This window comes from Nelumbo lutea, chromosome 6, assembly GCF_056320005.1.
Source record: "Nelumbo lutea isolate HS-2025 chromosome 6, American lotus-T2T, whole genome shotgun sequence".
Lineage (NCBI taxonomy): Eukaryota > Viridiplantae > Streptophyta > Magnoliopsida > Proteales > Nelumbonaceae > Nelumbo > Nelumbo lutea.
The window spans coordinates 37144225-37168784 of NC_142689.1; the positions used below are offsets into that span (position 1 = coordinate 37144225).

A 24560-nucleotide genomic window follows, 5' to 3' on the forward strand; every position below is an offset into this window, starting at 1 on the left:
CACCAAACCATCTTTCAGTCTTGAGAATACCTTCGTAACATAAATCACGTTAAGATTGTTTGAACCTCTAGTCTTCTTAGGAATTTCCGAGACCTCACCACTTCAAGCCAACCTCTTCTCCTTATCCCTACAACCCAAATCAAATCCTAGTCTTCCAACAACCACTTCGGAAACCTCATAATCAACATCCTTCCTAATTAACTCATCTTGGAGGTTTGAAGCAATCCCCTTCTCTCCCTCAGCTCCTAAAGAACCCCTTCCTACTGCAATGATGGCTCCTTCCTCCCCTTCCTTGATTTTGGTGGTCAACCCTTCTTCTTCCTTCTCCACTCTAGCCTCACTTACTTCCTTCACTGCAGCCTCCTTCTCCGAGCCACCCACCTGGTGACAAGTAACAATACCCCCATTCTCCTTACTCAAACCTAAACATGGAGATGAGGAGAGTGATCTCGCTTACCTCTAGCTTCGTCAAGAGGCAAGAACACCTTGCCCTATGACTCTCTAAGTGCCTTGCCTGAACTCAAAGAAGTCTCTCCAGTCCCTAAACCATGCCCGGTAAATCAGGTGTAAGGAACATCCCCCTTGGTTGAGAAAGCTATTGAAACCTTCTTCTAATGAGTTCTGAAAGGCACCCCAGACCTTTCACTAGGTCTTCCCTCAATTCTCCCTAACCAAAATCCAACCTTGCCTTTACTGGAGTCGCAAGGCACACCCTTCTTAAAGTTACGTACTGATCTCCTAAACTTGTAGGACCCACTCTTAAACTTAGCCGCAACCGGTCTCGAGGAAGAGCAACTAGCTTTATTGGGAATGCCCCCCTCTTAAATGCTCCCTTTGCGTGTCCCTCGTGTCCTTTCTCCACTGAATATTTCTCAACTTCCTCCTTGAATATTACAACTTCACCCCCCTTTTCCAAATTCTCCCCTTTCTCCTTGTCCTGACTATCCGCCTTCCCGACCCTTCGGATTCCATCATCTTCTTCCTCTAGACTTCTAGTCCCCTGCTCAACCGACTCCCCTGGTTTCTCTGCGAGATAGACTAACTCCTGAGTTTGATCGGGAAAGATCGTTGCTTCCACTTGAAGCCAATGCAGAGGGACGCATTCCTCTATCACTAACCTCAAACCATACCACTCCCTAGTAAAGTTTAGTGCTAGGCTTAGCAGAATCAAGCGAAGGTTCTCAACTTCAACCGAGAATCTTGTTGTAACTAGATTCTTCAACTTATATGTTCGGGCATCTACACTTTTGAAACAACCACAGTCCCAATGGCACAAAACGTATTAAGATTCCAAGCACGAAGAGGAATTCCAAAGATATCAATCCAAACAAGGCTCCTGCTTCCTACTTCTCGAATTGCCCCCACAAGAGGATTCCATCTACCCAGTTGAAGGTCTGGCGTCCTAAGCTAAGTAGTTTCACTCTCCAAGGCTTCATCTGCCTCTTCCTTGCTATAGAAAATGAAAAGAAAGAAGTTTGTGTTCAATTTTCTCACCTGAATGGCTTCCGTTAAACTCCATTCCAATCTGACCCATCTTAGAACCTCTACCTCATCCGGATTAGAGCTAACGAACCAACCCACAAGACACTTCTCTAACCACCTCACTCTCTCAAAGGCTCCTTCACTCGAGTTCACGAAGATTTCTTTCACCATCATTGCTTTCAGTGTCAGAGATGATAGAAAGAACAGGATGTTTCATTTCCCGTCATTGCTTTCACCGTCATCAATACAAAGCATTATCTGGCACATCTTGTACTAAAAAAGCAAATGTCTTCACCCTCTTTGTAATCTTCATTTTCCTTCAAACATAATTTTAACATACTACCTCTGCACTGGTAGAAATAGTGTTTTCATAGCTGATGGATCCCATGTTCCCATTGCTGGGAAGGGGTCTGTCAGGATAACCAATACCATTACCCTACCATTCGTACTCCATGTCCCTAGACTGAACAGTGAACACTAATCTTTTATTTATTAGTAGTTTGACAAAGATTTTGAATTGTTCAGTAATTTTTTCTCCTAGTCATTGTGTTTTGTAGGATTTGAAATCAAAGAGGACGATTGGGAGCGGACGTGAGGTGAATGGAATCAATCTTGTTTGATGTGCTTCATAGTCATCAGAGCCATCATGTCAGCAGGGATAATGAATCAGAGTCAATGGCTCAAATTATGCTTTGGCATAAACCGTTAGGGCATTTATCTTTTGCTTTTTTGTGTTTTTTGTTTCCAAAGTTGTTTGAATTTGTTAGGTTGTCCAATTTAGAGTGTGAGGGTTGTTCACTTGGAAAACATTGTAGACATTCTTTCAAGGCAAGCAATAGAAGATGTTTTTCAAATTTTTATGTTGTTCATACTAATGTGTAGGGGCCATATCATATTCCTTCTATGGGTGGCTATCGTTATTTTCTCTTATTTGTGGATGATTATTCTTGGTACTCTTGGATACACTTGATGAGATCCCATGATGAGGTACCTTCTTTTGTACAATAGTTTCATTAGATGGTGTTAACGCAATTTAGAGTACGAGTGAAAGGAAGAATAGAATGTAGTAGTCCACCAAACCGTTTTGTACATACACTCCACAATAGAATGTAGTAGAAAGGAAGAATAGACATATTGTGGAAGTAGCAAGGAGTATGATGGTGAGTTCTATAGCTCTAGTTTAGCTTTTGGGTGATGTAGTCCTTATAGCATTCCCTTTAATTAATCGGGTACCTTCCCGTGTTCTTGGATATACTACACCGTTCAACTTTCTTTTCTCTGATGAGGAGATGTTCCATGTTCCTTTGAGGGTATTTGGATGTGTATGCTTTGTCCACATTCTTGGTCTTCACCATTCAAAGCTGGACCCTAAGGCAAAGAAGTGTGTTTTCCTTGGATATGCAAGAAATCAAAAGGGTTATTGTTGTTATCCATTCTTAAGGAGTCGGTATGTCACTATGGATGTCGCTTTCTTTAAGTCCACATCCTTTTTCTCAAGGAGTTCTTCTCAGTGGGAATGTTTTGGGGAAGGAAGTGAGAAATCTACACCACTTCCTGTTCTAATTCCTTTGTCCACTCCAGTGTCTGACCCACCTGCTCCACCCACTTTGTTATCTCCACTACGACCTTTCTTTTAGTTTTTTACACGACAGTTTTTACGACAGCACATAAAGGTTGATTACATAGCAGAGGAACCCACGCCACTCCCTATTGACTCATCAGAGATTCCAAGTTCGACTAACACAGACCCATGTATGCCTCTCACTCCATTTGATGGTTCAGTTCCTGTTGATACTATTACCCCTATTCCTAACACCACTGCAGATGACCTAGACCTTCCTATTGCACTCTGAAAAGGGGAGGAGAAAGTGCACAATTCATTGCATCTCACATCACCTTTTCTATAGTGGGTTATCTCACTCCTACCGGATCTTCGTTTCCTCCCTTGACTCTGTGTCTATACCCAAGAGTGTTAATGAAGTTCTCTCCAAACCTAAGTGAAAAATAGCTATGCAAGAGGAGATGGAAGCACTGATTAAAAATCAAACATGAGAGATTGTGAATTTACTTGATGGCAAAAAGACACTTGGATGTAGATAGGTTTATACACTAAAGCACAAGGCTGATGGAAGCATAGAAAGGTACAGGGCAAAGCTAGTTGCGAAAGGGTACACTCAAACTTATGGGATAGACTACTTGGAGACCTTTGCACCAGTGTCCAGTCCAAGATGAGTTTAGTTCAAATCTTCTTATCTCTAGCAACTACCTACTCTTGGCCCCTCTTCCAACTTGATATAAAGAATGTTTTTCTTAACAAAGACTTGCAAGATGAGGTGTACATGGACCTTCCATCTGGATTTTACAGTGATGTAGCCAAAGGAAAGGTATGTAGGTTAAAGAAGTCTTTATATGGTTTGAAGCAATCACCTAGAGCTTGCTTTGACAGGTTTAGGAGTGCATTGACTGTATTTGGCTATACTCAAACCCAATCTGATCATACTCTGTGAAGAGAAGGGGATCACTGGTGTCGATGTTGATAGTGTATTTGGATGATATTGTAGTCACACGAAATAATCTGAGTGAAATTGATACCTTGAAGAGGAACCTACACCAGGAGTTTGAGATTAAGGACCTTAGGGAGTTAAAGTATTTTCTGGGCATTGATGTGGAAAGGTCCACGCATGGGATCTTCATTTCCCAGAGGAAGTATGTTTTGGATCTACTACACGAAATAGGAAAACCTGGGGTAAAGCTAGTTGATACACCTATTGATCAGAACCAAGGTTCAAAAAATCGATATGATACGCCCCATATCGAGCGTATCGTATCATATCTTTTGGGTCCCAAAACACTTGTAACAGGTGTTTCGGGACCCCACCCTTCTTTAATAAAAAATTACAAGTGTTTCGTGACCCCACCCTTTAATAAAAAATACCCTTTTTTAACTCCCCAAAAACCAAATTTTGAAAAAAAAAAACTAAAAAAAAATGATTTTCGTGTGTATCCAAGTACCAATATGCCTCTGCCTATACACAGAAGTGTATCGATACTTTGAATCTTGATCAAAACAACAAGATGAATGCTTCAGATGGTGAGTTAGTGAAGGATGTTGGAAGGTATCAGAGATTGGTGGGCTGGTTGCTATACTTATGCATGACATGACTAGATATCTCTTGTGCAGTTAGTGTGGTAAGCCAGTACATGCATGTCTCACAGGTTCAGCACTAGCTATTGACAGGATCTTTGCCTATTTGAAGGGACACCCAAGTAGAGGCATATTGTTGTTGACCATGGACTTTTGTTTTTTTTTTTATCAATAACAACAATTCATTACTTAATCACAAAAGAATTACAGAGAGGAGGATAAACTTTCTTATCTTCCAAGCCCATTCCAATTGGGCTAGAGAACATGGCTGAGACAAGCCCATTCTCATCCCTAAACACATGTCCAATCCCCGATTGTCCAGGATCCCCCCAACTACTCCCATCGAAGTTTAGTTTTAAGAAGCCAACTGGTGGGGGAGTCCAGGACACACACAAGATTGCCTTGGACTGGGCGCAGTTAGCAATCTCACCCCACTTCCTCAACAAATCAACCACTGTGAAATCTGTAAACAGCTCGGACGATTTCAGCCACTAAACAACCCTTATGTGAATCAAATCTCTCAGTTCTTCATTACTTTTTTTCTACTTCAGAAAAGATTATGGAATTCCTTTCCTCCCATAGGGCCCAACAAACTGCAGCCCTCAAACATCTCCACACGGTCCTTCCCCTTTTCCATCGGCACTTGAAGAAAGAAGGGGAAAAGAGGCTTTGCAAATTTGAAGGAGGATTCCAACTACACCCAAAAAAGGGAAAGAGCCCACCCCCAAAGGGACTTAGCAAACTGGCAAGTCACCAATAGGTGAAAACCAGTCTCCCCCTCTGCTTTACAAAGAACACACCAGTAAGGTGATAGACAAGTCTTGGGTCTTTTCTTTTGGAGCAAATCACCAATGTTGATTCTTTCCAAATAGGCTTCCCAACAAAAACTACCAAGTCTAGGGGGAATAGGTCTGCACCGAACCTCCTTAACCGGGAAGGGAGGGCCAATAGGACTAGGAGGCTGACTTAAGACTTTGAAAAAAGAGGCACAAGAAAATGAGCCAATGGGAGTGCGGGCCCAAATTCTAAATTCCAACTTAGTAGGGTCCAAGAAAGCATTATCAAGGATACCTAGGAGGCTCGAGATACAGCCCAAGTCAGTATCTCTTACAGCTCTTATCAAACCCAAATTCCAGCCAAACCCAAAAGAGGAAGGCGAAGGGGTAATAAAGGAAAAAAACCGACTCATTTTTTAAATCAGAGAGGGTATACACAAAGAAACAAATCCTTAAGAGGGGCATTCCCCACCCAATTTTGTTCCTAGAATTTTATGGAAGTACCTGATTTCAGATCATACCTGATGAGAGGGGAGAAAAAAGGAAGCAAATCGTGAATGGCTTTCCAGAGTGACAACTTGTGGTCCTTGCCTGGATCCCTGCATCCCATCCATTTTGCTCCATCCCATGTATGCTCACCACAATTCTAGCCCATAGTCTCTCCTTTTCTATTGGAAGCCTCCATAACCAGTTCCCCAAAAGAGCCATATTCCTTTTCCTAATGTTCCCAAGCCCCAAGCCACCAAGGTTTTTACTTCTGGTCACCACCTCCCAACTCACCCTATGGTCCCTTTTATCTTCTCCCGGCTCCCCAAGGAAATCTCTCATCATCTTCTCCAACTTGTTAGATACCCTTGTAGGAATTTTGAACACTGAGAGGAAGTAAATGGGCAAATTAGCTAGAGTAGTCTTAATCAGTGTAATCCTCCCACCAAAGGAGAGATAATTCTACTTCCAAGAGGCAAGTCTTTTTTCGAATCTTTCCACCACCAGATTCCAAAAACTCTCCTTCTTTGGGTTCTCACCCAAAGGCATCCCTAGATAATTCAATGGCCAACTTGAGACTTCACAACCCAGAATTTTTGCAATTTCCCTGATCTCAGTCTCCTCCAAGTTCACACTCACAACACAGCTTTTTTTTCAAAATTCACCTTTAAATTGGACACTTGTTCAAATAGTTGTATTGCCAACTTCAAATTCTTGATATAACTCAAGTTCCCACCTTCACAAAACAGGATTGTATCATCTACAAATTGTAAGTGGGTAAGGGGAATATCCTCCCTCCCTACTCTCCAACCTCTAACAAGTCCCCTAGAATCTGCTCTATGAATCAACCTCCCTAGAACATTAGCAACCATAGTGAACAGGAAAGAAGAAAGGGGGTCACCCTGTCTTATTCCCCTAATAGCCGGAAAAAAAACCCACCACTGTCCCATTCACTAGCACAGAATAATCTAGCTTACAAGCCACTCCCTTCTTCTTGTTCTTCCCGAAGTTCTCCACGCTCTCATTGGCAATCAGGATCTTATCAATAATTTGTCTCCCATTCACAAAAGCTCCTTGATTTGGAGAGATTATTGTTGGCAATACTTCCTTCAACCTCAGAGACAAAACCTTTGTAATGATCTTATACAAGTTGTTTATCAAACTGATTAGCCTAAAGTCCTTAGGGTGGGAAGCATCTTTCTTCTTAAGGACCAATGCTAGAAAGGTGGAATTCAAACCCGGGTTGACCACACCTCTTTTATAAAATTCCTCAAACACTAGTAGAAGGTCACCTTTCACGATATCCCAACAATCTTGATAGAAGGCCATTGTAAAACCATCCAAGCCTGGAGCTTTTGTTCTGTCCATAGAGAACACGGCCTCTTTAATCTCATCCAGCTCAAACCTTCTTTCCGACCTCCGCCTATTATCCTCCCCTACATTTGGCCAACCTAAATCTTCAGCCATATCCCCCTCCTGAGTAGCCTTCTTAAAATGGACTTAAAGTGTTCAACAAGTGCCCCTGCTATTTCATTTTGTTGTGTTAGAGCAACACCATCCACTTCCAGTCTTGAGATCATGCTTTTCCTTCCCCTGCCATTTGCCATAGAATGAAAGAATCCGGTATTTCTATCTCCCTCTTGCAGCCATTTGCAACGAGATTTTTGCCTCCAATTTATTTCCTCCTTAAGTAGTCACTCCTCTAACTGACTTCTCAAGCCCCTTCTTTGTTCCTTATCTACTTCACCAAATTCTCCCCTTTCTTCTTTCGAGTCAAGGAACTCAATTTGATCCATCAATGTACTCTTCCTTTCTTCTAATCTCCTGAATTCCAATTGATTCCACACCTTGAGCTTGGCTTTCAGAAACTGGAGCTTCTTATGAAATTTCATGCATTCCCAATCCACATCTAGGTTACATTCATTCCACCAATCCTTAATTCTCGCAGTAAAACCAGGATGGAGCAACCACATATTTTCAAACCTAAAAGGGGAAGGGCCTCCACTCCTCTCCTCTTTGCATACCACAATTGGCCAATGATCTGAGGTCAGTCTAGGAAGAGACCTAGATGCAAGGTTGCCCCAATGGTCTTTCCAATCCAAAGAGAAAAGAAACCTATCCATCTTAGAGCAAATAGGACTTGATTGGAGATTGGACCAAGTGAATGACTTTTGGGCTAAGGGTATCTCTTTGAGTTCAAAAGCATCCACAAACCGATTAAACTTCCTCATACTAGTTGTCACCCTCTGATTGCTAATATTGGTTTCCTCCGTGAACCTAATCACATTGAAATCCCCACCCACACACCAAGGCCCATCCCAAAGTTCTCTGACATCAACTAGTTCCTCCCAAAAATCCTTCCTCTCTTTGTAATCATTTGGACCATAAACATTTTGTCAAAACCCACTCGTAACCATCCGCTTGGTGCTTGAACTTCAGTGAAACTAAATATTTCCCAATAAACTCCTCCACACCTTCAACCACATCCTTCTTCCACAAAGTAACTATCCCCCCTGAGGCTCCCCAAGAGGGGGAAGCCACCCAACTGATCCCCCTAGCTTTCCAAATACTCCTAGCCCATCTGCCATCAAAATCCATTCTTTTGGACTCCTGTATTAATACAATGTCAGGATCAAACTGCTTTAACACCTCTTTGATCGTAGCTTTTTTCCTTGCACTTCCTATACTCCTCACATTCCAGTTAAGAATCTTCATTAACAATTCTCTCTTACGTCCCTTCTTCACCTGCCCACTACTTCCCCCCTTTTCTTCTATCTCCTTTCACCCCAAACTTTTTATCACCTTCCACATCCCTTCTCAACCTCTCAACTTCGCTCAGTTTCCTTTTCTTCACTTTGATCTCCTCCTTTCTCTTCTGTAAGCCTCTTTTCAGGATGTTCAAGTTCTCCAATCTACAACCTAGTTTCCCCACAAATTTTGCTATTGAATTCCCTTTCCTGTTTCCTTCCACCAAAACACCCCCTAACATTTCCCCTTCATCTCTCCTCTTCTTTCCTAATCTACTCCCTCTAGACCCCTCCCCTCTGATCTCAATCATACCCTCCCTCCTCAAGACATTTTGTTCCAACTCATTGAAAACTCCTTCAATAATTTCCCACACCTACTCATTTCTATACCTTCCTATAAGCTCCCCCTCCTGATCCTTCACTAGCCTCTCTGCAAAACTAATGCATCTTACCTTCAACACTGGCTTCACATACAGAGGCTGCAGAGCTTGGAATGGGATCAGAATCTGGAACAAAGGACACAGAAGACTCATCAGTAACAAAAACTGAATTGACTCAGTTACCTGGATTAACTGGAGGGGTGGGGTTGCATCCAAGCATAAATTCTCGGCCTCCCGAATTGGTTCAAGAAGTTGGTAATTAGTTGTCCCCTTAAGTTGGTTGGGAGTCAAATCTGTTCTCTGGCTAATCTGGCAATCTGTCCTCTCTCCCCAATGTTTACCCCTTGGTGATGTATTCATTCTCTACTTCAGGTTCTTCTGATTTGCCACACTAGTTGCGCCTTGCACAATCTAAAGGCTTGAAGAAGGGTTACTCCCAAAAGGTTCAACAGTCTCACTTACTCCCAATGTTCCAGGACCCCCCACTGTGCCAGTCGAGCCTTCAAAGCTACCTGGACTACATCTCCTCACCTCTTCTATGTCCCCTTGAAATAAACCCGCCATGTGCATGCCCAAAACACCTTCATCGAAACCTGCCTCGTCCTTCACTCTGCCAAGACTAGAACCACTAACTGAGTTGTCGTCCGAGTCCTCACCGATCTCCCTACAACGAACCCATCCTTCGTACGCCCTAGCATCTTCTTCGCACTTTTCTCTTTCAAATCTAGGGTTTGGTTTCTTGGTGGAACATCTCAGAGAGCTTGGAACTTCACAAACTTGTTGGTGCAACCACAGCAACTCACCCTGCATACCTTTTTCCGCCGCTGCTTCTTGTCCCCAACAGAACTCCCCAATGAAGACGAAGACAGACCGATGAGGCGGTCCATAGTCAGCCCAACTCCCACCTCCTTAACCCCGACCCACATGACGCTTTAAGTGGTCACATGGGTCACTAAAGATAGTGTTCGATTTAATAACCGAACCGACCATAACCCCCCCCCCGGCTCAGACCAGGCCCTTGGAAGAGAAAATTTTGGTTCACTTGAGAGCTTCGCCACGTCAGCAAAAGTTAAAAAACCCGCCCCACTTTTGCTCTTTTCATAAAAGTTTGAATTAATTTCTTTTTAACTGGCTGACTTGTTGCCTGGACTTCCCCCACCGGCTGGTTAATTGCTATTTTGGCATTCCCATGCGGGCTTGCTTCTTTTCCCACTCTCCTTCCTCCACGTGTCCACCACCCAGCCAGAACAGCTTCGTCTTCAACCTTTGGACTTCTTCCCCGCCACATCTGTTCTAGTTCAGACACCACCCACACCTTGACCCAAGCTCCATCTGAACTGATATCGAGGGATCTTGGGACGTTTTCAAGCTTGATTCCGGCGACCTGAAGCTCGACTGTCCCCAGACTTCTTTTGTTGGTTCCCATCAGCACCCCACCCAAGCAACGAGCAATCTGTTCAAGAACAGAGTCCCTCCAAAGATTGAAGGAAAGACCTAACAACTTCAACCGTAAGCAGCCTTCTTTCACCTCCACATTGTTGCAGAGAGGGCTCCAGTTCTGAAGCTGAAAGAGGCAGCTATCCACAACCACCGTGTTGAAACACAGCTCCTGGTCGCCTACATCAAGAATCACCTTCGTCTCTGCAAATGGAAACAAACTGGCTTTGTTTTCCAAATCTACCTCCTTAGCTACAGTATCCAGAACCTTCTGCTAATCCTTCACACTCCTGTCAGCCACTAGCACCAGTCATTTCCTCCAAAAATCTGTGCCATCACCCACCAAAATTCGCTGATGTACAGAGGAGCAGGCAACCGCCACACCAGGAGCAGTAGGTCCATGCACCTCTACACTCCCACCGGTTCCAACCATACCCTCCATCTGAACCTTTCGGTCACTAGCTTTTGAATTCTGGACAACTGCCTTCTCGTCTTTTTTCTTCTTCCGTTCCACAGCCACAAGGAAAGCCTGCAACACATGCACAAAGACCAACCAACCTTTCTGCCTTTTACCTTCTGGTAAGCAAACCATCCGTTTTCCCCTTAATCCAAAAAGCTCAGTCACAGTAATGAACCACCCCTTGGTATTTCTCCTTACTTCAATTACAAAGGTTTTTCCTGGAACTGCCATAGTATTTTTCCACCCTTTCTCCTTAAACGAGTTGATAGCTCCATCCACGAAACCTTTCACCCATACAACGACTTCTCCAGCACCAATATTGTCGCCTTATTGTTCTCTCTGATTTTCAGAGCACAACTACCTTTGGTCCATTCCTCTTCCAACTTGAACAACTTGGCTTCCATTGTCACCTCTGAATGCCATCTTCCAACCACTCTGAATCCCTTCTCCGCATCCATCTTCCCCGATGCACTGGCCAAGTTTGACCATGGACTTCTGTTAAGAGTTCTTTTTGTCTTTTAGTAGTAGCCGACTTACTAAGGGTATACTTGTCATTGTAATCAGATTTTTTATAAGTATATAAGATAATGAAAAGGGCAGCCAGATCTGATTTTCACTTTTTCCCATTCTTTTCTATTTCTCTTCTCTTCTCTACAGAATCTTCTTTCCTCTTACTTTTCTATCACAGGTTTCAAAGCAGATTGGAGTTTTGCAATTTCTACATGTTTTTTTTTATCAATAAATTTCTACATGTTTTACCTTCTTCTTGGCTCTCAGAAACACTTCTACCGACTTAGCCCATGAAACATAATTCTCACCATTTAATTTGATGGATGTCTTCTGTACATTGAGGTAATTGGGGGAAATCATAACACCTGATTTATTATCAGTACTCTCTCCGATTGTTGCCATTGTTAAGAAAAAAAACAAGAAAACTTCAATCACCAATACCACCCTTCATTATTCAGCACTCACTACACACACCACACCACAAATAATTAATTGTTGCTGAAATACTCACTGTTGTAGGGTTCTGGGTTCAGCACTGAAACTCATTGCTGTCACATTCAGACATGAATAGGAAGGAAAATCAGTCCCTACACATACATGCTAACCAGCACTGCTAAACAATTGGAATCCAATTTGAATGGGGTAGAAAACACCATGCTATCAGCCAATTATGAAGACCTGTTCACACCTGTCCACAAACCAGCCTTCTTCGAGTCATCAAGTAGAGGGTTTCTAGCACACCACTGAAACAAGCACCACCACAACCACTTGGAGGCTGATTACCTCCTATAAGGAAAAAGAATCAACCCTTTCTGATCCCTTATTGATCTTCCAACTGGTTGATGAGATATCTCAAAAATTCAGACCTGATATGGCGATGCAAAGAAAAAGATAGGAAGAAGAAAAACTGATTTCTAGACTGATTTCCAGAGCTCTGATACCATGTTAGTGGTTCGGTTAGCACTAGTTCAGTTCTAGGTCTGAAATAAGAAAGAAAGAGAGAAGGGGAAGAAGAGGAAGAAGAGAGAAGAAAATAGAGAGTTTGACCAGAGAAAAAGAACTTACTCTCTTAGCTGACTCACCTTTTATTTATAGGTTGTGTATCTTGATATACAAAGACAATTATGTCCCTCATTAAGTATGCGACATATAACTTAAACAGAGACAAAATAGACAACTCAACTCTAATTACATAACAAAAGACCAAACTACCCTTATTGTTGCTGACTCTAACAATCCATAAATGATTATTGGTGATTCAGGGATTTATTTTTCTAGGCATCCAGAGAATACCTCATTTCTGTCAGGTGCAAGCATGTTAAAAGGCCATCCATGCTTAGTTGGATCCATGATAGAGGGTACTGGGAGACTTGGCCTATTTTCAAAGCATTTGGCACACCCCTAAGCTTAACTTTCAAATTCAGTTTTCGTGATATTTTAGTTCATGCTAATTTGAATGACAGACACAACAGTTCTAACATGCTATAACTAAAAATGCAAAATAAATAGCCTTTTCAAAATTCCAAGTTCTATGGCTTAAGAAAAAATAGAACAAAAAAAACCTATGAACCATTACTCATGCAGAGGCAATGTCTTAAAGCAGAAAATTACCAAGCGACCACCAGCAATTATGGCAGTGATAGCAACAATTGCCTTAGCAGCTGCTAATCCAAGAGCTTCTGCTATGGCCTGAAAACCAACCTGTACACCGAAGACAATATTACCCCACAAATACCACAAAATAATCAGAAGATGCTTACCCTTAAAATGGAAATGTGTCCTAAAAAATCATAAAGATATAATTATATACCTAAGAGTTGAAAAGAATTATAAGATGTTATACAGAATCTAAACCAGGGGTTGGGCCATGGCATCAAAAAACAAAAAAAAAAGGGAAAAGGGGAAAAATGCAAGAAATGGATGTAGAGTTATCAACATAATGGAAGATTTGATAATGGAACTAGGCAGTTTAGGTATTCAAAAGATAGATAGAACAAAGTGTAATTAATTATGATGCCAAGAGAAATGAAAGAACAGTAAAAAGATAATATCTTCATGATGCCCAGGTCTTGAGTAGATAAATAGAGCATATTTGATGTAATCTAATATTTGAACAAGTTTAGCACTTTTGATGTTAACATGGTAAAACATCTCTCAAGTCTTAATAACATACATTAGTGGGGACATTATGGCATCCTCTCTGGGAGTGGAACACATTCTACGCTTACTTTTTAGGCTAAAACGATTGGAATGACACTTCAGAGAAAGGATCTTCAGTTCCCTGTAAACCAAGATACAAGGTTCAATACAAAATTTCTTTTTTTTTCTTTTTTTTTTTTTGTATTTTGGCCTCTAATTATAAATGTTCAGCTTAATGTCTTCTATCAATCCTTGAAGTCATAAGTTTTAATCCAACAGTTTTAACCTGAAAAGCAAAACCTTGGTTAGCCATGTATACCTTATATTTACTCCATATCCATTTCAGGCTTCTACCAAAAAAAAGGGCACTTCAACTTTTAGACTAAGTTCCATGACTGACAAAGTGTCTTGCCATTGAACCTTTTTTGGACTTTCACATAGGTATAAATGTAACTAAGCAGACTATTCAAAATCCTCTGCATGTGTGCTGTTTTTAAAAGATAAAAATGAACAATAATAGAAAACAATCCCTATTGAAAATAAAACATAAAATAATCAGAGGTACACAACAGCATAAGGGTTAATTCTAGAAAAGGTTACCCCTCCTTTGGAAGAATTTGGCGAAATAAGAGGGATCAGTATTAGCAAAACCACAACAGCCAAGTCCTGAAAAGAGACAAGGAAAGAAAAAGAAAGAAAAAAAAAATGAGAAGATTGTAGCAATCAGGCTCAAGGATCAAAATAAAGCATCAACATAATCAAGAAGCAATAATTTAACCCAATAAAATGAAAATTGTGGAATAGGAGTTTAAGGATCAAGAAGGAATATAGATCCATGCATCCACAATTCAGAGTACCAACATATGCAGATTAATTAGATTTTTCTATGCTGACCATGTTGGTTACTGGTATATAGCAACATATTAGCAACTTAATGGTGTTAGAGCAGACATTTGAATAAGCTGATTACAATTGAAGAAAATATACCCAGACATCCATATACAGAGCACCAATTTATGCAGATCAATTGAATAAAAGTTTCTGCTATGTTGACTATGTTTTGAATGGTATTACATCACTCTTGGTTAGCTAGGCCTTTCCAATGAGGATAAAAATTAGGATGCAACTTGGATACCCGGTTTGAAAATTATCCACTTCATCAGTCCCAGGACACATTGAAAATTTAACAAATCCTCATTCCTCAACCCAAGCCCACTCAAGTTGCAGCCCTAATAAAAGTGTCAAGAAATGTTTGGTCACATTCTGATTTCAAAAGTAGAGTAATAAAAATGATATTAAGTCTTTCCCATAATAACCAGGCATGCCAGCTCCCTTGGTTCAGGTTCATATGTAGCATGTTGCAACTTCTTGCAAGAACGGGAGGGAAAGCTTCTAGAACTAAGAAAGGATTCAGTTTGCTAAAAAGCAGGATTCCTAGGTTTGAAAGGATCCAGGCCATCTGGTGTAGAGATCTACAGTTTATATTATAGTTCATTGCAAATGTTAGCTTGGTTTCAACTTTTAACATGGTTCACTCTACTTTGAGCATTTTTTCATCATTCTCCAGTGAAATATGAGATCTGTGTTACAGCTGCTAAATTGGGTTATCTAACGTTTCAAGGGAAGCTCTTTGACAGATACTATTGGTAAGTTGGACTTTTGCAATGCTATCTACAATATAAACCAAGAGCATTAATTCATAGTTTCCAAACTGCAAGCAAGAGTTGATGTGGCGGATTGACAGTGTAGCAAATCTAATTCAAGGTGCATTACAAATCTATCAAAATTCTCGAAAAGTATGTGGACATACCAAGGTTGAGTGCTACCTTAGATTAATTCCACTGTCGGCCACTCCATCTAGAATTCTACAATCAATGTTTTAAAAACCAACAGGAGATTGGATTGCTTTGGAGGGCAGTTCAATCCAACAAGGCTGAACTCCAGTCTGATCCGATTGAATTGAAGATGCCATATTATATGCATATAACAATATGGATGTGCAACATCATATCATTCTAGTCCTTAGAGAATGTTGAATGGCATTCTTCGTTCAGAAATTTATGGCTCTTGATGACTGTAATGGCTTCTTGAAGGAATAAGAAAGACAATAGGGAGAGAAAGAAGAGAGAAAATACTACAATCACTCACAAGGTGCCTAGAATCACTCTAGGGCATGGGAATCAGTCACCATATTTAGCATAAGCTGAAGAAAACTCAGTAAACTTCATTATTCTTTGTGTAAAATGTCCATACATATTTATAGACTCTAAATTCATATTAATCCTAGGAGTCAAACTGTTAGACTCATAACAGTCCTAGGAGTCAAACAGTTAGACTCATAATAATCCTAGTAGGAATCAAACTAAACTTTAATTCCACTTATTCAATGACTCTGAACTTTTAAACATTGACAGACTATAAATAGACATTCAGCCCCTATCATTGGACCCTACAGAAAAATTGTAAAATAACAAAAATACCCTTGGTTCTAATTCATTCCAAATCCCAAGTACCATCATTATGCCATATCAGGACCTGTTGTAAGGCCTTCTTTCTAGAATAATTCTTCAAGGATGCTGATCAATTCCTATCATCTCTCCCCAACTTGAAAGAACACGACCCCAGCGATTTAAAACCATGGTATCTTTAATAAAGATCTGGGTCAAGATGATGAAAGTCTTCAGCAATGATCCAAGAACACTCAGACATAGGCTTGCTTTTTCAATTGACAAGGAATTTTTTATACCCTCCTGTAATAGTAGATATTATTTCCTCATCTAAAACATCCTCTAGAATGTCATTTAGAGCTGCAATAGTTGGCAAATTAGGCATAGTAATCTTAAAAGAATCCACATGTCATGGTAAGGAGTCAAGTCCTCAACATTGAAGATAAGACTAATTCCCATGCCATCTGGCAACTCTAGAACATAGGCATTAGAACTTACCTTCTTGATGATTTCGTAAGGGCCTAAACTCTTGAAGTGGAGCTACACACCTTTAGGAAAACGCTCTGGTCATATACATCAAGGTTTGAAATGTCGATGTTGGTGGAAATTTCGGTCATCCAAATATAAGAAACATGTCGGAAATGTTGGAAATATTGTACGGAAATGTCATAAAAATTATAGATATGGTGGAAACACTATAAAATGTGCAAAATATAGAATGGTATTTTTTTTAAATGATAAAAGAAGCATAGGGACACCTTTTTAAATTATTATCTTATTCTAAATCATTAAACAAAGCTAAGAAACTAAGGTTATAGACAAAAGAATATGTTCTAAAGTTGCCCTATAAACCTTAAGATTTAGAGCTTCATAATAGAATGAGTTAAAGCAAAATTTAAACTCATAGAAAATGTAAATGGTTGTAATAGATTAACTAAATAATCTATTACACAAATAAAAAAACTAATATTTAACTTCATATTTGAAATGAACATTAAGTTATCTCAAAATAGTAATCATATAAGTTAGGTGGACAATAACTTGCTACTTCACATACCTACAATATTGTCACCAACTTATGTTAGAATACTATCTCTTGTACTCCACATAGTATTGGTAGTGTTCAATGTGGACTATGTCAATTCCAGTAAAATTTCATGTTACTATCCATGGAAGTGGAAATGGAAGTATATCGTGGAAACTATTCTTGTACTCCACGTAGTGTTGGTAGTGTTCATTAGGGAAATGTTGATTCTAGCAAAATTTTGTGTCACTACCCATAGAAATGGAAATATGTCATGGAAATATTAGGAAAATTAGGGACATTTTAAAACTATACATACCATAACCATGTCTCCCTCTTGATAATTTACCAACCATCGATGAATATCATCTCTAGCCATGTATAAATCATTTTCAATGCAATTTTCCTCCTAACATCCTCACGTATCCCTCTTATGTGCCTAGTAAATGCTTCTACTTCAATGCTAGTACATGTATTTGGTGGTAAGGTAACTAAGTCAATTGGCCACTTAGGCTGAATACTATTCACCAATTCAAATGGACTTCTTCTTGTGGATCTATTTACTGAGTTGTTATAAGCAAAGTAGCAAACTTAACTATTGGAAACACTAGATCCCATCTATAAGTATGATCACCAACTAGACATCGTAAAAGATTTCCCAAGCTTTTATTCACTACCTCAATTTGATCATTTGTTTGGAGGTGAAACGGTATAGAGAATTTCAGCTGAGTATTGAGTAGTTTCCAAAGTGTCTTTCAAAAATAATTCATAAACTTGGTGTCCCAATCTGATACAATAGTAGAAGGCACTCCATGAAGTCGAACCACTTCTTTGTAAAATATAGTAACGATATGTGAAGCATAAAGTGTTTTGCTACAAGGTAAGAAATGAGCTTGGAGAAACGATCCACCACAAGATAGATTATGCCATGACCCTTACCAGTCTTGAGCAATCTAAGGAAAAAATCCATGGTTAAATCTTGCCATGGTTCATGAGGAATAGGTAGGGGTTTACATAGCCCAATGTTCTGCTTTCATCCTTTGGCAAGTTGGCATGTTCTACATTGCTTTATTGTATGAGCAACATCATTCTTTAAGGTAGGCAAATAAAATATATCTTCCACCATAGCAATGGTCTTATCTCTACCAAAATGACCTACTACACCTCTAGCGCGTAACTCCCAAATAACAGTCCCATAAGAGGTATTTGATAAACATAAGAAAGTACCATAAAAAATAAAAAATAAATAATAATAAGCAGGTATCATAAAACAAATAACCATTATGTAGCGAAAAGGAAGGATACTCATCTTGCTGAAATCCTTGCAACCAACATAGTCTTACTTTAATTAATCAAAACCAACGACTTGGACATTCATGAAATGAGGTACGTAAGCCATCCGACTTAGTGCATTGGTCACATTATTCTCATTTCCAGCTTGGTATTCTTGTAAGAATGATACCCACTTTCCATGCCTATAGTGTAGTTTCTTTTGGGAATCCAAGTACTTTAAGGCTTCATGGTCAGAATAGAGCACAAACCTCCTTAGATATTAAGTAGTGTCGCCAATGTCGTAGAACTTGCACTACTACATATAACTCCTTGTCTAAGTGGAATATTCCTCTTGGCTTCATTTTATTTCTTTTTTTTTTATAAATGAATGGCAATTTTATTAAGAAGAGAAGAAAGTGTACAATTACCAAAAGAGGAGGCATGAGACGCTACTTTGCCTTAGAAATGAGAACATAACCACACTCTAAACATAATACAATTATAAGGTAGCCCAAAACAACTCAACCCTTGAAGCCCCTTGTTTATCCACAAAATCATCCATAGTATTTGCCGATCTGCTAACCCACTAAAATCTGACTGACATGTTCCTTGTAAGCCAATTAGCTTTCTTGAGAAGATCCCTATAGCCCTAGAAATTTGTTTTTGGACCAGACAACCAACCTACTACCACCTTAGAGTCTCCCTCAACTATCAAGTTCTCCACTCCATGTTGGTTGGCTACTTGTATTCCTTGTAGTATCACCAACTCCCACTGGTCCTGAAAATAAGGTAGAATGTTGCTATCCTTATCTCTCAAAATCCCTCCTATACCCAAAGGTCATGGATTACCTTGACTGCTTCCATCAAAGTTCAACTTTAACACACCCTCCAAAGGGGGTCTCCATTCTTTTTGGAGGCTATGGAGGTCACCTCTACACAACTTTTTCGAAAATCATCAAAAGAATAATTCATAAAAAGGTCTGAAGTTTTCAGCAAAAAGAATTGTCCTTGTCCATATGCACTACTTTACTTTATTGAGGCTTCTTTCCTTTTATTGGAACATTATAGCATTCCTTTCCTCCCAAATGGTCCATAAAATAGTTGCTCTGATACATTTTCACATTAGTTTCCCTCTCTTCATTGGCCACCCAAAAGTGGATGGATCAAAAAGCAAATTTACTTCAAAGGGCAAGTTCCACCTACACATAAACAACATAAAAGCCCAATTCCAAATATTAGAAGCAAAGGAACAAGGTTTCAGCAAGCGCTGACAGTCCTCACTTTGCACTGTACACAAAATAAACCAATTTGGGGACAAACACAAATAAGGCCTCTTCTTTTGTATGTTACCTAGAGTAATGATCTTGCCATAGTAAACTCCCCAACAGAAAACAGCTATTTTAGGGGGGGATAGGCCTTGACCAGATTTCTTTGATAGGGAACACCGAAAAGGAAGGAGTAGAACAAAGGGACTTGAAGAATGAGGCACAAATGAAGGAGCCCAGTGCAGGACCTTTGTGATTCAGCACTATTCTTGCAACTAAACTCAGGTTGTAACAAATATCAGATTAAAAGAAAGAAGAGAAGAGAAGAGAAGATGAAAGAAGATAACCCAATCACACCTAAGGGTGAGGGAAATCACACCAAACTCTATAGAGAAACCTTCTTTGTTCATCAGCCAAAACTGTCTTTCCAAATGAGCCTTACAAGCTTAATAAGAAGAAGCTTCCAAAGAAAGAAACTTGCCCCCCAAGTTAGCTTGCCCAACAAGCCACTTACAAAAAGAAGCTAGATTAGACTAAACCTGCCCCAAACAATTACAAACACAAAGCCAAACAAAGGGAAATTACTAGACGAAGACCTGTTCCCAAACATAACCCACTAAACATAAAAAATTACAAAAATACCCTTGCTGTCCAGAAGTGTAAGAAAACCAAATACCAACCAAGTCCTGTCCTGTAGCAAGCTCAACCACACAAAGAGCATCTTAAGGTGGATTGAAGACTCTAGGGTCTTCCCAAGTTGATGCACAGATAACCCAGCTCCCATGTGGGCCCCACGTCTTCACAATGATGCCAAATGAGCATAGGAGCAGCTTTGGTTCTCTTTTGATATGCCTTAGGTTGATCCCCATCAGAGCCACTCAAAGTCAATGTCCAAATTCTTCTATCAAGTTTAAGGGGGTCCAAACAAACAAAGTCCAAAAGAAGTAAAAGCTCAGAGACACAAGCAGATTCATAATCCCTTAAACCTCTACATAACCCAAAGTCTCAATTTAATGTCAATGGGAGAACCAAGGGGGAAAGGAACTTTGAAACAAGCTCCTTTTTAAAGAGGGAGATAGAATAGAGAGAGGGGAAGCACTCTTTCAAGGACTGAGTACCCACAAAAACATCTTCCTGAAAAGGAATAGAATTACCAGAGTAGATATCTTACCCTATAAACCTAAGGAATTTAGGGAGGGTGACAAAAATTGCCTTCCAAGGTGTTGTGAGCAAAGCCTGTCGAAATACCCCAGCATCCCAACCAATTTAAAAGAAACCATGGATACTACCCCCTCCCTGTTTTGGGAGAAAAAACTAAAAAAAAAAAAGGAATGAATTGGTACAAAGTACTGATACACCCCTTCCACCGTATCAAGGTGTATCGATACTTAGAACCTTGGGTATTCCACAATCCATTATATTAGATATAAAACAAAGCTTCTTAATCACTACTGGAGAACTTTGTTGTGATAACTTCACTCTGAATTACATTTCAGCAGCACTTGTCATCCTCAGACTGATTCTCAGAAAAGGGGATGAATAGAACTTTTGGCAATACGATATGTGTAGCCTTTCTAAGTAATGGGATTTAGTTCTTGCAGAAATGGATTTTGCTTATAACAACAAGGTGAATCTATCTATAGGAAAGACTCCATTTAAGATTGTTTGTGGGCATACTCCTAGACATGCATATGACCTAGCTCCTCTTCCTAAAATACCAAGGTATAGCAATGGCAGGAGAGCACTTAATTGATAAGATCATTTCTAGTCATGAAGATGTAAACAAACATCTTGAAGCAAACAGCAGCTAAAGCCATGTATAAAGAAGCAGCTGGCTAGCATAGGCATTCCAAGGTTTTCAAAGAAGGCTTTGAGGTTATGGTGTTTCCAAGGAAGGACATTTATCCTACAAACCAATACAAGTCGCATCCCAAAGAAGATTGGAACTTGCAAATCTTGGAGAAGATTAGTGACAATGCATATATGATGGATCTTCCTAATTCCATGAATACATCCAAGACTATCAACGTTGTTGATCTTTATGAGTATTATCTTCCAATTCCAGTATTGCAAGACTTGGGGATGAGTCCTCCTTCAAGTGTAGGGACTTACTTATTTAGAATCTAAAGAACTCCAATTTGAGGAACTTATCACAAAATAAAAAAGAACAAATTTAGAAGGCATGTGACAAATCAAAAGGAAGGAAAAAGAAAGGGAAGTAGTCACATTCCTAAATTCTATTAGTTGTTTACTTTCTGCTTTAATAATTATTGATTGTTTCTAGATATTTTCCTGAGTTTATAGCTGATTTATTGTTTTACCAAAAAAAATAGCTGATTTATTGATGTTAGAGAATCTTTGAATTGGTTATTACAGGTTTATTAGTCACAAAAAAGGGTTATTTCAGCAATTTTTGCACAGGGGTACTTTTGTACTTTTATTTTTAAGTCATCATTGCCCTACTTTAGAAGGCATCTTTCCAGAACATAATGAGATCACATCTGAAATTATTTTACCGGAAAACTTGCAGCCAACTGCTAGATTGTTCTCTCTTTCAAGTTCATATTCAATCATCAGTTTCAGTGATATCTGTTGTGAAAATCACCAATAACAGATCTTTTTTACCTGTTCTTTGTATTAATAAATTAACTAATTTGTTACTTTTAAAAATAAGCCCATGATGAACCATTGTGTAATTCTATTGCTTATCCAAAAAAAAAAAGAAACATTTTGTAATTCAGTAGTCACTACTTGAACTGTGGATTGAACTTGCAATAATCATTTTATGATAATATCTTTTACTAGCAAGCCTATTGAGCTAACACTTATCCAAAAAGGGAGTAATACCTGAAATAGTAGAACGGAAAAAGTAGCACGCCCATGACGTGATGTGCTCTCACCTCGTTCCTGCAACACCTGAAGAAGTCCAGAAATGTTAATATATTTACTTACTACAGGGATTATATTTAATCATCATGTGAGATCTTAATTCAGAAACACAAAGCAATATACTTTTGGTTGGTAAAGAATTGAAGGGATTTTTGACAAATCTAAACTTTTGGAAAGGCCCAACCACACCTAAAATTAGAGCTTTTTGTTGGGAGGTATATCACGATAAGATTAGTACATTACAAAAAAGGAAACCTTGGTTGATACTATTTCCTCATGTTTATCTTCTGTCTAGAGGACATGATAAAAGCTCTTTTCATCTCCTAATCTCCTGCAGTTTTCTGTCTACTATCTGGTGTTTTTCTCTTTATCTGGAAACAGGTGGGACCCACCTTTGGATCTGAAAAGTTTATTTCTCAACTCATTTATCTCCCTGCCAAAGAGAAGGGGAAATGTTCTTTGGAGTTTCACAAGGACAGCAATTTTGTGGAGTGTGTGGTTAGAAAGGAATGGTCGCCTTTTCAAAGATAAGGAAAGGAAACTAGAAGAACATATTGACAACATCTCAATCAAAGTAGTGCATTGGGTGAAGACTTTGGATATATTCTCTGATTTTGCAGTGTATGACATCATTAGAAATTGGAAGAAGTGGCAAGGTCAGATCTTTGGACAGTAAAACCTGTGGTTAGCTAGGCACTTCCATCCTTGGGACACCTAAAACTGAACTTTGATGGATGCAGCCTGGGTAATCCTGGGCCATCAGGCATAGGTGGAGCAATCAGGGATGAAAATGGAAATACCTTAGAAACTCTTGTAGGTCCTTTGGGAACAAGAAACTCAATTAAGGAAGAGATTCGGATAGCAGTTACAGGTTTAAGGAGCTAAAAGCATGGAACTTCAAGGAGGTGGAAATTGACGAGAGGACTTGCAAGCACAAGTGAAGTGGATTCCAAGGGCTGCCAATGGTTGGCAGATGAACTAGCAAAGTGAGGGGGGTAATGAGGTATCAATTGTATTGGGGCCAAATTGGCTAAGATTTTCTTATGTTGGAGGTTAGCTTCCTCACCTGGGTTTTTCTGTCTTTATGTACTCATATTCATTTTCTAATTAATAAAATTCAGTGCTGTTACTCGTCAAAAATTAAAAAAAAAAAGGACCTTACACATAGTTAATATCAAAATGTTTTGGGAAACAAACTCATTCTATTCCTTGACTCTTAGAAGGTATCTTGTGTCTGCCTTAATGAGGCCTCTCAGCTGAATATGAAAAGCATTTGAAAACAGGTTTGAAATATGGACAAACTTATTGTAGGTTCCCTTGACAGGGTTGCATGAGCTGAGCCCATGTTAGTATGTCACCACATACCCATGCAAAAACAGCTAAGGTCCAATGGTCTCATATGAGCATAGAGCTACTAGAAGCAACAACCTGATCATAGGCTACTATAATACATGAGGTACATTACCATTTGTTCTAAACAGAAAGTAGTTCATGGTCATCACCTGCAGGACAACAGCTGTTGAAGATAATGCTAGTCCATTCCCAATAACAATTGCTGCAGGACCAGGCTGCCCAGAAACAAAATGAGCAACCAAGCCAACCACCACTGCAGTAACTAGGACCTGAATTCCATTGTATGCGAAGTAATGAATTATTCATAGATTCATGAAAGGAAAATGATCTTGAGGACATACACACACACACATACATAGGCAACAAATTGTTTTTTGATCAATAATAAGGCAACAAAATTTGCCACTCACCTGGGCAGAACCTAATCCAAAAACATATTTCTTCATGGAACTTAATCTTTCCACAGAGAGCTGTCAAACAAAAAACACATAGTATGCCTTAATTCTCTATGAAACAATGCAGTGGATCACATGTTTCAAAGTAAAGAATGGAAAGAAGAAAAATAAATTCAATTCCAATGCTTTAAAGACTCCTCCACCTCAAGGCCAATATTAAATAGCAAGAAAACAACTCCAAATTCAGCAATCGCCTTTGTCCCATGAACATGGCGAATAATAGAAAGACCATATGGCCCAATCAAGATACCAGCAGCCAGGTAACCAAGTACAGGACTCCCTAAACATAGAAG

At 39.5% G+C, this 24560-nt stretch overlaps 1 protein-coding gene and 1 long non-coding RNA gene across 2 annotated transcripts in view; both read right to left on the reverse strand.

Annotated features, from left to right (window-relative positions):
• The window catches only part of LOC148848582 (K(+) efflux antiporter 2, chloroplastic-like), a 67557-nt gene that overhangs the window by 37424 nt on the left and 5573 nt on the right, over nucleotides 1-24560 (reverse strand). The window contains exons 5-10 of the mRNA XM_088949111.1: nucleotides 24411-24547; nucleotides 24223-24282; nucleotides 23962-24081; nucleotides 22418-22486; nucleotides 14163-14228; nucleotides 13035-13124 (exon numbers count right to left, since the gene is read on the reverse strand). Of these exons, the coding sequence (XP_088805237.1) occupies nucleotides 13035-13124; nucleotides 14163-14228; nucleotides 22418-22486; nucleotides 23962-24081; nucleotides 24223-24282; nucleotides 24411-24547 (542 nt within the window). The remainder of the gene's footprint in view (nucleotides 1-13034; nucleotides 13125-14162; nucleotides 14229-22417; nucleotides 22487-23961; nucleotides 24082-24222; nucleotides 24283-24410; nucleotides 24548-24560) is intronic.
• Nucleotides 15755-16575, reverse strand: LOC148848583 (uncharacterized). Its single transcript, XR_016100596.1, has 2 exons — nucleotides 16508-16575; nucleotides 15755-16312 (listed from the first exon to the last, which is right to left on the reverse strand). It is a non-coding gene; the product is annotated as an uncharacterized LOC148848583 (long non-coding RNA).